The 13,013-nt window shown below is 38.5% G+C and overlaps 1 protein-coding gene across 3 annotated transcripts in view; it reads right to left on the minus strand.

Annotated features, from left to right (window-relative positions):
- Positions 1 to 13,013, minus strand: part of LOC107550435 (E3 ubiquitin-protein ligase mib1) — a 99,791-nt gene that overhangs the window by 10,183 nt on the left and 76,595 nt on the right. For all 3 annotated transcript variants that reach the window (XM_016231710.1, XM_016231709.1, XM_016231708.1), the window contains exons 14-18: positions 12,380 to 12,466; positions 11,669 to 11,827; positions 2,359 to 2,540; positions 2,000 to 2,189; positions 1,835 to 1,913 (exon numbers count right to left, since the gene is read on the minus strand). In XM_016231710.1, coding sequence (XP_016087196.1) covers positions 1,835 to 1,913; positions 2,000 to 2,189; positions 2,359 to 2,540; positions 11,669 to 11,827; positions 12,380 to 12,466 — 697 coding nt within the window. The remainder of the gene's footprint in view (positions 1 to 1,834; positions 1,914 to 1,999; positions 2,190 to 2,358; positions 2,541 to 11,668; positions 11,828 to 12,379; positions 12,467 to 13,013) is intronic.

Consider the following 13,013-nt stretch of genomic DNA (forward strand, 5'->3'; position numbering starts at 1 on the left):
AGAGAGATATTACTTATTGGACCAAAAGACAGTACACCGAATCTCGTGGATTACATTTGCAACTAGACGGATGTACGGTTACTTCCTCTACAGTCAAAAATCTGGGTGTTATATTAGATAGCAACTTGTCTTTTGAAAATCATATTTCCCATGTTACAAAAACAGCATTCTTCCATCTTAGAAACATTGCCAAGTTACGAAACATGATATCTGTTTCTGATGCAGAAAAGCTAGTTCATGCATTCGTGACCTCTAGACTGGACTATTGTAATGCACTGCTAGGTGGTTGTCCTGCATCTTCAATAAGCCATATGTAGTCCAGAATGCAGCGGCTAGAGTCCTTACCAGGTCAAGAAAATATGATCATAATACCCCAATTTTACAGTCTCTGCACTGGCTACCTATTAAGTTCCGTATCAGTTACAAACTATTATTACTTGCCTATAAGGCCCTTAATGGGTTAGCTCCTGCGTACCTAACTAGTCTTCTACCACGCTACAATCCATCACGCTCCCTAAGGTCACAAAACTCTGGACTTTTGGTAGTACCTAGGATAGCAAAGTCCACTAAAGGAGGTAGAGCTTTTTCGCATTTGGCTCCCAAACTCTGGAATAGCCTTCCTGATAACGTTCGGGGTTCAGACACACTCTCTCTGTTTAAATCTAGATTAAAGACACATCTCTTTGGCCAAGCATTCAAATAATGCATCTCATAATCTTGTACTGCAGTTATATCTGATCAAATGCACATTATTATTCTTTAGTTTGGGTTAAACAAATCAATTTTGCTTGGTTGGAACAGCAGCTACGCTAATTATGTCTCTGTTTGTTTCTCTGTTTTTGCCGTAACTAGGATTTACACAAGCTTCAGTCTGGATCCAGAACAACCCCTCAGAGGACCTCTGATTTTTTCCGTACATTAAATGACAGTCACTACTGATAAGCTACCACTAAATATTGTAGAAACTTGCTTTGCAACGATTTGTATCGTAAAAAGCGCTATCCAAATAAACTTGAATTGAATTCAATTCGATCAGTGATGGGTTTTCTCAAGACAGAATTTGTGTGTTTGCTTGTTTAGAGTTAAACACCACGGCTATATTCATGGCGAGAAAAAAAATAAAGATACAGACTTTTATAAGAGGTTTTTAAAAATGACCTTCGAGTAAAAAAAAAAAAAAAAAAAAAAAAATTCTGTAAAGCGGTTATCCAGGTCATATTTTCACTTCAAAACCAATGAGAAAAAAACACAAGATATTATATTTTGCATACCGGAAAAGCCTATTTTTAGTTTTCTTTTTGCACTGTGACACGCATGACAAGTGCATTTTAACCACAAACTGTCAATACTGTAATGCACCCCGACAATTTCCTTAAAAATGACTATAATACAATGATTTTTTTTAAATAATCATCATCAGCTTAAAGTTGGCACAACAAATACTATCATTTCTGAATCTGATATATCATCTTAAACTTTAATTTCAAGTAAAACAAAATTGACATTTTTGCATTACAGCAATGATAATCTTGGAAGAAACTGTGATTAAATGTCATAAAATATTGTCTCAATTAATAAAATAGTCCTAAAGAGTGAACTATGACCAGAACATGTTCTAGACAAGTTTTGTGAGATTCATCCATGTTATTTTATATATTTTATGCTCATCCTGCATGTGAATACCTAAATGTCAGTATCTGTATCATAGTCATGTGATGTATGATATTCTGACAAGCTAGATGACAGAATGAGCTTTTTTGTCTGGATGAGAGACAGTCACACGGGGTGATGAGAGAAGAGGTGTGGTGTGGGAGAAGAAAGCACGCTGACTTACTCTCACAAGCGCACATGTGACCACAGGGTTGGAAAAGCACAGCTGCCTTTTTATCAGAGCAAACCACACACTCCTCAATCTGTGAGTGAAAAAAGAGAAGTGTTCACTATGGCACGTGAGAATATATGCATGCACAAAAGAAACTAGTGAGGTGGGTTTCTGTACCTTGGTTCTGGACTGGACCTGTTCCTTGCAAATTAGACACTTCTTGACGCGAGGCGAGCAGAGAGAGCAGGTAGCGATATGACCGCAGGGGCCAAAAAGCGTGTCCCTTTTCATATCCGAGCACACCATGCATTCCTCAAGAGTCTCATTATTACTGTTTACAGACGGACTACGGGAGCCAACCTGCCCACTGAGGACAAGAGAGGAAGAGAGAGAGAGAATAAAAACATCAATTGAGATATATAGAGATATAAAGTGCAAATGGATTAAAGGATGAATAGCAGGAAACGCATCATGAAGTCAATTTCAAATATCCGTAGTGCAAGCTTCAATATATCCCCTACTGGTTGGGCAGATACCTAGTCTTCTCTTTGTGGCATTTAGCTAGGGCCTTGCAGAGGCTTGGGTCAGGGCACAGGTCCAGAGGAGATTGGCCCTTCTTGTTACGGATGGTGAGGTCAGATCCATTGGCCGCCAGGAAGCAAGCAATAGAGGCTGCGCTTTTCTTCTCAGCCCCCTGAGTGCCCAGTCCCATAATTAACTGCGAAGATTCACCACAAACAGAGTCAAATACAGCAGATTAATATAGATTATCTATTAAAGTCACAATTAGCCATGTTGACATTTAATTCATTACACTATGCAATTAAAATGAGAACAGTGCAGTCTATAAAAAAAAAACACATTTTCTGATGAATCAGAATTCTATTTTCTGAATATCTATTTCTAAGTCCTAGGAGAATACAAACTAACCTAATTATATACAGAGCCAGTGTTTCTAACGAAAGCGTTACATTTCTTCTTTATAACAGACACCGTTTTCATTTCATCACTGAATGAAAATATTTTAATGTCCCTCCATTGAAAGCCTATGCAACCAAAATGTTGATGCTTAAAAAAGTTAAAGACACAGTTAGGGTGACCATATGTGCTCTTTTTCCTGGACACGTCCTTGCCAGGATTTCTATATTGCCTAAAATATCCAGGTTTGGCTTCGTTTTTCTGTTTTCATACTTACTTTTATAAGAGGTTTTTAAAAATGACCTTCGATTAAAAAAAACAAACACAAAAAAAATCGACCGCTTAGGTAAAGGTGAATCTCAAATTTGTAAAGCCTTATCCAGGTCATATTTTCACTTTAAAACCAATAGGAAAAAAACAAGATATTATATTTTGCATACCGGAAAAGCCTATTTTTAGTTATCTTTTTGCATTGTGACATGCATGACAAGTGCATTTTAACACCAAAACTGTCAATACTGTAATGCACCCAGACAATTTCCACTAGTTTTATTTCAAATTTAAATGCAACCAAAATGTTGATGCTTAAAAAAGTTAAAGACACAGTTAGGGTGACCATATGTGCTCTTTTTCCTGGACACGTCCTTGCCAGGATTTCTATATTGCCTAAAATATCCAGGTTTTGGCTTCGTTTTTCTGTTTTCATACTTGCTTTCGAATTGAATCTCGATCTGTCTGCGCAGCGCTGCTTCAAGTCGAACACAACACGCATATGTACGCATATTTGCATCGCTTTGACCATTCTCTGTAGATCCCACCTTCTCACGTGCCACAATTGGTCGACTATGTACAATGCCTGCTCGTTATTGGTCAAACTACTTTTTGATTGCTTTATATGATGAACGGATTTCATTTAGGCCTTTATTCACACAAAAACACTGATCAATGCAGATACATATAGCTCATCAAATATGGTTATTCTTGCTTTACATGCAAGAACAAATCTACTTGGTTGTTTGTGAGACACAAAAGGACAAACCTTATTGGTTCCCATGAACAGGCATCTTTGTGTATCTTAATTTGTGTCAAAGATAAATGAAAGTCTTATGGGTTTAGAAGAACTGAATAATGTATTGATGTATGAAGCACTGTTCACGCATAAATCGCTTTCAAACAAAGTAGCTTTCTGTTGGTCAGCACTGAGAATTTGATTGACCATCTTGAACACAAACAAAATCTGCACAGGGAACTTTTTAGCCTTCATATTAAACTCCCGATAGCACAGATTTTTATTGAAATGACTGGATTGTACCCACAAAATTTCAAAGAGCAGATATAGATGTACAAACAGTATATTAGTTACAGTTTTTGATGGTGTTCTGAATGCTGCTTACTGGCCAAATCAAGAATGTCAAGTCTCTAGCTCTTTAGAAATTGCTTGGGTCAGTAGTGCAAGGATATGGGATGTGGATGCCCATTTTATAATTCACCAGGTTAAAAATAAAAAGTCAAATCATTTAACTGAAATCACTCTTAAGCAATATAAGCAACATTAACAGTGATGCTTGTCTTAATAAACATCACTAAAATAATCAGTAATTGACTTCTGTGTAAAGAAACACAAAAGGCCATACATGTCCATGATGTAATGTTGTAGATTAATCTGGAATGATGAAATGCTATAGACCATATTGCGCTAATAAAAATGGGCAGATCTCGGCATACTAATTAATTCAGTGGAGTGTTTTAAATGGATGACATGACTCTGCTGCATGTGGTAAGTGTGATGACTTGATAGAGAGAGAGATTTGTCTCACTGTTTGTGTTAATAAATGGCTGACTGCTGGCCTGGAAGTAGCCTCCTGTCACACAACGCTTGATTTACGACAGTCGTGGAGAGGCGGTGATGTGAACTGGCTGGGCTGGGGTCAGGCGTAAGAGGAGCTACAAAGGCTGTAAAAGATAGGGGTGCATGGGACCGGCATCGTCAGTCTCTCTGGTGTCAGACGTTATGGTGAGATTTTCTGACAGTTGATCCAGAGTGTATTGACAGCATAATGTGTTAATGAATATAAGGCTGTGGGGATGGGGGGTCATAAGTGCTGCGGGACACCTAAGAAACAATGGCACTGATGGAAGAATTCAAGTATAACAGCAGCAGCGCAGAGAAAAACCTGCAGATCTGTTGTTCTGATGTAGTCTATTAGCTGTACCCTGTTTGCAGGGTTTTCATATATGCATATATTTTTATGACCTTTTTAGACATACAAAAAGACATCCCAAACTAAATAAACTACCTAAAAACTAAAATATCTAACTTGGAACACAAAAGGAGATAATGGGGGCTGGACGATTCAAGCTTCATAAAGAAAAGAAGCAGCGTAAAAGCATTATATAAATGGTCTATTTTACTTGTGCACTATATTGCAAGTCCTACAAAAGACTTTGTGTGAGGAATGTACAGACAATTATGTTGTTCTTCACTAAAACCACCAAATTTGTGAACTGATTGTTCTTTGAACCAGTTAACTGAAAAGGTTTCAAATTATATTTTCAACGAATCTGTTGATCTGGTCTGATTTAGTTATGATCTCTTCACAGTGGTTACCAGGTCAGGTCAGTGAAGGTGAAATTGTCAGTCTAATTAACATATTTCAGTCTGTTACTCACACAAAACTTAGTATGGCTTCAGAAGACCTGGAATATGAGTGCATCATAAAGACTACTAAACTACTGGCCATATAATGCTTTTATTTTTTTGAAAACTTCAGGTCACATTTTACTGTAACCGAATGAGAAGTATAACTGGTACATTTTGTGTTCTAGTGAAATGAGTAGCAAGTAAATGATAATTTACATTTCCAGATGAATTGACTTTATGGGCTAAAATCTACAGACTGTAAACTATTAAATTTAAATTTATATGAGTTGAAAAGCTATAAGAAGCCGGTGGTTGATGGTGTGAGACTGATCACATCAAATTTAGCCACATCATGACTAGCTTCGCTCGCTGATGCTCTGTATGAAGTGTTCACTCTCTATACTGTCACACATTTGGGATAATTTACCTGAGAACATGGCATTCGTTGCATTTTAAATCTGCTCTGATAGAGTTCATTGGCTTGGTAATTTGACTGCCATCATTGTGCCAATGAATTATGAAGAGTGAGCATATACAGGTGCATCTCAATAAATTAGAATGTCGGGGAAAAGTTCATTTATTTCAGTAATTCAACTCAAATTGTGATACTCGTGTATTAAATTCAGTGCACACAGACTGAAGTAGTTTAAGTCTTTGGTTCTTTTAATTGTGATGATTTTGGCTCACATTTAACAAAAACCCACCAATTCACTATCTCAACAAATTAGAATATGGTGACATGCCAATCAGCTAACCAACTAAAAAATAAAACACCTACAAAGGTTTCCTGAGCCTTCAAAATGGTCTCTCAGTTTGGTTCACTAGGCTACACAATCATGGGGAAGACTGCTGATCTGACAGTTGTCCAGAAGACAATCATTTACACCATTCGCAAGGAGGTTAACCCACAAACATTCATTGCCAAAGAAGCTGGCTGTTCACAGAGTGCTGTATCCAAGCATGTTAACAGAAAGTTGAGTGGAAGAAAAAGATGCACAACCAACCGAGAGAACCACCTCATGCCTTATGAGGATTGTCGAGCAAAATCGATTCAAGAATTTGAGTGAACTTCAACATGAATGGACTGAGGCTGGGGTCAAGGCATCAAGAACCACCACACATAGACGTGTCATGGAATTTGGCTACAGTTGTCGTATTCCTCTTGTTAAACCACTCCTGAACCACAGACAACATCAGAGGCGTCTTACCTGGGCTAAGGAGAAGAAGAACTGGACTGTTGCCCAGTGGTCCAAAGTCTTCTTTTCAGATGAGAGCAAGTTTTGTCTTTCATTTGGAAACCAAGGTCCTAGAGTCTGGAGGAAGGGTGGAGAAGCTCATAGCCCAAGTTGCTTGAAGTCCAGTGTTACGTTTCCACAGTCTGTGATGATTTGGGGTGCAATGTCATCTGCTGGTGTTGGTCCATTGTGTTTTTTGAAAACCAACGTCACTGCACCCGTTTACCAAGAAATTTTGGAGCACTTCATGCTTCCTTCTGCTGACCAGCTTTTTGAAGATGCTGATTTCATTTTCCAGCAGGATTTGGCACCTGCCCACACTGCCAAAAGCACCAAGTTGGTTAAATGACCATGGTGTTGGTGTGCTTGACTGGCCAGCAAACTCACCAGACCTGAACCCCATAGAGAATCTATGGGGTATTGTCAAGAGGAAAATGAGAAACAAGAGACCAAAATATGTAGATGAGCTGAAGGCCACTGTCAAAGAAACCTGGGCTTCCATACCCCCTCAGCAGTGCCACAAACTGATCACTTCCATGCCACGCCGAATTGAGGCAGCAATTAAAGCAAAAGGAGCCCCTACCAAGTATTGAGTACATGTACAGTAAATGAACATACTTTCCAGAAGGCCAATAATTCACAAAAAAAAAATGTTTTATTGGTCTTATGAAGTATTCTAATTTGTTGATAGTGAATTGGTGGGTTTTTGTTAAATGTGAGCCAAAATCATCACAATTAAAAGAACCAAAGACTTAAACTACTTCAGTCTGTGTGCACTGAATTTATTTAATACACAAGTTTCACAATTTGTTGAATTACTGAAATAAATGAACTTTTCCACGACATTCTAATTTATTGAGATGCACCTGTAGTAACAGTCTCAGCCGCCATGGCCAAAGACCGTTGGCCGAATATCTGATGTATATAGCACACTAAATTGGAAACACTTCAGGAGTTTCAAAGTCATCATCGGATTGGTTGAATTATACAGGATTTCTGGGAGACGTGCGTGCCGCGTTCTTTAAGGTTCCGCCTGGAAACAAAGATGCTGTGATGCCAAACCCTTCATGGAAGAAGAAAGTCATCGTGTTTACAACTGTGACAATGAGCGCTTATCAGGATCAACTAAACGCTGGATTTTCAAAAGTATGTGAAGTATGTAAAGTTCGTGGAGTTTTACACACTGGTCTGTTATTGTAGGGCCATGCCCCTAAACATGACGTGGCACAAAACAAACCATGATTGGTTGCTTTACCTGTCAGTCATATGGCCTCTTGGGCAGTCCTTGGCCATTCAAAGCGGCTAAGTCTCCAAGACCTTCTGCCATCAGTCTGAAGGTCTGGCTACGCGAGATTAATATAGTAAATGTCTTGATTAAACTTATGTCTGCCAAAGCTGTTTTCTTTCTACTTTCTCTCTACCCACTCAATTTTCCACAAATATATGCAATCCCAAGAAAAGCGAAGGGATAATCAGGGGAGAATGTCTCACCTGAAGGATTGTGTAGTATACAGGACGCTGGACTGCAGAGGAACTGTGGCTCATTTGGCCGGTTACTCATGTGACAGCAGAAAAATGGCTCTTATAGCAAAGCACAATCTATCATTGTTAACACAGGGAAAAGCCTGAGAAAAGCCCTTACAGTTGCAGAGTATTTAAACTGCCTCAGTGTTTTACTAGGGTTGGGTTTTGACACAAATTTCATGATTCGATTTGATTCTCATTCACAAGCCTGAGATTCGATTTGATTCAATATCGATTATTTTGGATACATATCAGGTACAGTACATGCCAAATTCTTTGGATTTAAGAATCGATATTGTTTCGTAAAAATGAGAATCGATTAAAATCGATATATCGATATTTTTACGCAGCCCTATGTTTTACTACTTATTACTTAAGCTCTTTTGTGGGATCTGCGTCCTTGTTTGACGTAAAAGTTCAGTTGTTTGAGTGGTGTGAAAGCAATTTTGCAAATTCAGGAAATCACAATCAAGTTCAACTGAAAAGGTGGTTTGGAATATGGTTAATGCTCCTGATCACACTTACATCTCTGATTAAATCATGTTTCATAAAATGATAATGTTCATTGCATGGAACGGTGGTTGGATGTTTTCTTTAGGATGCTACAACTGCAGAGATGCACAGAGCATGACAACAAAATGTATCTGTAGGGTCCTATGATTTCTGTGATGTGAAAAATGTGGAGATCAAATCATAAAAATGGAATTAACAGTAAAACATGGAATGAAAAAATGTGGCAAACTTTTAATAAATTGTTAAATTGTATAAGTTTCATTATTTCTATTAATTAGACATGCTTGAGAGATCACTGAAATTTAATTTAACCATTAAAACGGAAAACCAGAAAAATTCAAATGGATAAACAACGGAATTGGAGAAAAATCTAATTTGGGGAAAAAATAAAACAATTCATAGGGCCCTATACAAGTAATATTTTGTCTTGTATGCTTTTTTTTTATATAATAAAAAAAAATAATAATTGTGGATCAATCCACCATTTGCGATTTGATCCCACCCCTTCTAATCAAGTACACTGCACTGAAAGTGTTTACTACATGATATTGTTAACGTAAAGCTTTTATTGAGAACACTTGTACTGTTTATATACTTCTCTGTACACACTGTGTTTTTGGAGGGCTCCCAGGGCTCCACTTTGCTGACGTCCTGCATGTCCTGAAGTTGGCGCAGCTGGGACAGAGTGTGGTGACGCAGGGCCTCATGCAGTGGTGTGTCTCCATCCTTGTCTTGCACATCTAACTTTGCCTCAGCTCGCACCAAGAGCTAGACACAAACAAAGAGGACTGAATTTAACCAGTGTGTTCTCAGCAGTGGTGGATTTAATCATGCTCATGTTCACTGATGCAGATGAACAAGCTAACAATGACATCTAAAGCATGTGTCAAATTTCATTATGTATGTATATGACAAAAATAAGATGGTGTAACGTGAGACACAATAAGAATGTTTTGTTTGATTATTACTTGAGAATCTTTCTTAATAGACCATGCCAATACAGATGCTTTGAAATAAGGAAAGTTGCACTGCTCTTATATGACCACAAGATGGCACTTTAGCTTCCATTGAGTCCCCTATTCCACCCCCATACCTCTCCTGGCATAGTCCAGATTGCTCAGGACTAAATGAATTTAATTGGAGGGGATAAATCTGCAGCAGAACTCCCTGCATTTATATCTTAAGCTGGGGCACTTAGCTACATTGCTTCATCAATGCGTTTGTGTTGAGCAGGAAGCCAGAACACTGGGTGAGGGGTGTAGATGTCAAACACTGAAAGGAAATTAACAGAACAGAATGGAGGAAGACAGAACCACTTACTCGCACTATCTGGGTGTGCTGGCGTTCTACAGCAAGATGCAGTGCCGTCTGCTGGTTAACATTCTGTATGTCCAAACTGGCATTTCCCTATGGAAAGAGCAACACAGAGAAAGAAAAAAAATCATGCTTTAAACTTTAACCATTGTGATATTTACACTTATATCGATACATTATATAGTGCCTTACAAAGGAACACAAAAAAGTGATTATTTGGGTATTTATTCACATACCACAATAAAAAATGTTTTCACTGAGGTTCAGTAAGTAATTGTCGATATCGCTCCTCAGCTACTGAAGATGAATTGCTGCTCATGAGCATGCCTTCTAGTCCCATAGGTTGTGTTAGGAAATGGGAGCTAATGGTGATTTGTATTCAGATATTCCCTGACTGAAACCCCATAGCAACATCTCTCTGCACTACTGCAGTGCAGCTCTACTGTGGTTCGGAGGCTGAGGCTTAAGTCGCTGGTGTGAACCTTTTCTTTGTCTCTCCCTCTCTTCCGTCATGGCAGGTAATTGACAAAGGGCTGCCCTGAGCCAGCGCAGCATTCTCATAACTCTGCTGGAATGTTGCAATAACGTTGTTACTGTGCCGCGACATAACACTCATGTGACAGCAGAAAAATGGCTCTTATAGCAAAGCACAATCTATCATTGTTAACACAGGGAAAAGCCTGAGAAAAGCCCTTACAGTTGCAGAGTATTTAAACTGCCTCAGTGTTTTACTAGGGTTGGGTTTTGACACAAATTTCATGATTCGATTTGATTCTCATTCACAAGCCTGAGATTCGATTTGATTCAATATCGATTATTTTGGATACATATCAGGTACAGTACATGCCAAATTCTTTGGATTTAAGAATCGATATTGTTTCGTAAAAATGAGAATCGATTAAAATCGATATATCGATATTTTTACGCAGCCCTATGTTTTACTACTTATTACTTAAGCTCTTTTGTGGGATCTGCGTCCTTGTTTGACGTAAAAGTTCAGTTGTTTGAGTGGTGTGAAAGCAATTTTGCAAATTCAGGAAATCACAATCAAGTTCAACTGAAAAGGTGGTTTGGAATATGGTTAATGCTCCTGATCACACTTACATCTCTGATTAAATCATGTTTCATAAAATGATAATGTTCATTGCATGGAACGGTGGTTGGATGTTTTCTTTAGGATGCTACAACTGCAGAGATGCACAGAGCATGACAACAAAATGTATCTGTAGGGTCCTATGATTTCTGTGATGTGAAAAATGTGGAGATCAAATCATAAAAATGGAATTAACAGTAAAACATGGAATGAAAAAATGTGGCAAACTTTTAATAAATTGTTAAATTGTATAAGTTTCATTATTTCTATTAATTAGACATGCTTGAGAGATCACTGAAATTTAATTTAACCATTAAAACGGAAAACCAGAAAAATTCAAATGGATAAACAACGGAATTGGAGAAAAATCTAATTTGGGGAAAAAATAAAACAATTCATAGGGCCCTATACAAGTAATATTTTGTCTTGTATGCTTTTTTTTTATATAATAAAAAAAAATAATAATTGTGGATCAATCCACCATTTGCGATTTGATCCCACCCCTTCTAATCAAGTACACTGCACTGAAAGTGTTTACTACATGATATTGTTAACGTAAAGCTTTTATTGAGAACACTTGTACTGTTTATATACTTCTCTGTACACACTGTGTTTTTGGAGGGCTCCCAGGGCTCCACTTTGCTGACGTCCTGCATGTCCTGAAGTTGGCGCAGCTGGGACAGAGTGTGGTGACGCAGGGCCTCATGCAGTGGTGTGTCTCCATCCTTGTCTTGCACATCTAACTTTGCCTCAGCTCGCACCAAGAGCTAGACACAAACAAAGAGGACTGAATTTAACCAGTGTGTTCTCAGCAGTGGTGGATTTAATCATGCTCATGTTCACTGATGCAGATGAACAAGCTAACAATGACATCTAAAGCATGTGTCAAATTTCATTATGTATGTATATGACAAAAATAAGATGGTGTAACGTGAGACACAATAAGAATGTTTTGTTTGATTATTACTTGAGAATCTTTCTTAATAGACCATGCCAATACAGATGCTTTGAAATAAGGAAAGTTGCACTGCTCTTATATGACCACAAGATGGCACTTTAGCTTCCATTGAGTCCCCTATTCCACCCCCATACCTCTCCTGGCATAGTCCAGATTGCTCAGGACTAAATGAATTTAATTGGAGGGGATAAATCTGCAGCAGAACTCCCTGCATTTATATCTTAAGCTGGGGCACTTAGCTACATTGCTTCATCAATGCGTTTGTGTTGAGCAGGAAGCCAGAACACTGGGTGAGGGGTGTAGATGTCAAACACTGAAAGGAAATTAACAGAACAGAATGGAGGAAGACAGAACCACTTACTCGCACTATCTGGGTGTGCTGGCGTTCTACAGCAAGATGCAGTGCCGTCTGCTGGTTAACATTCTGTATGTCCAAACTGGCATTTCCCTATGGAAAGAGCAACACAGAGAAAGAAAAAAAATCATGCTTTAAACTTTAACCATTGTGATATTTACACTTATATCGATACATTATATAGTGCCTTACAAAGGAACACAAAAAAGTGATTATTTGGGTATTTATTCACATACCACAATAAAAAATGTTTTCACTGAGGTTCAGTAAGTAATTGTCGATATCGCTCCTCAGCTACTGAAGATGAATTGCTGCTCATGAGCATGCCTTCTAGTCCCATAGGTTGTGTTAGGAAATGGGAGCTAATGGTGATTTGTATTCAGATATTCCCTGACTGAAACCCCATAGCAACATCTCTCTGCACTACTGCAGTGCAGCTCTACTGTGGTTCGGAGGCTGAGGCTTAAGTCGCTGGTGTGAACCTTTTCTTTGTCTCTCCCTCTCTTCTGTCATGGCAGGTAGTTGACAAAGGGCTGCACTGCCAGTGCCGCATTCTCATAATGCTGCTGGAATGTTGCAATAACGTTGTTACAGTGCCGTGACATAACGCTGAGCAACAGTGGTGTGTGAAGGAGAGGCG

The sequence above is a fragment of the Sinocyclocheilus grahami genome, unplaced genomic scaffold, assembly GCF_001515645.1.
Source record: "Sinocyclocheilus grahami isolate Dianchi unplaced genomic scaffold, SAMN03320097.WGS_v1.1 scaffold398.1, whole genome shotgun sequence".
In the NCBI taxonomy this organism is placed as follows: Eukaryota; Metazoa; Chordata; class Actinopteri; order Cypriniformes; family Cyprinidae; genus Sinocyclocheilus; species Sinocyclocheilus grahami.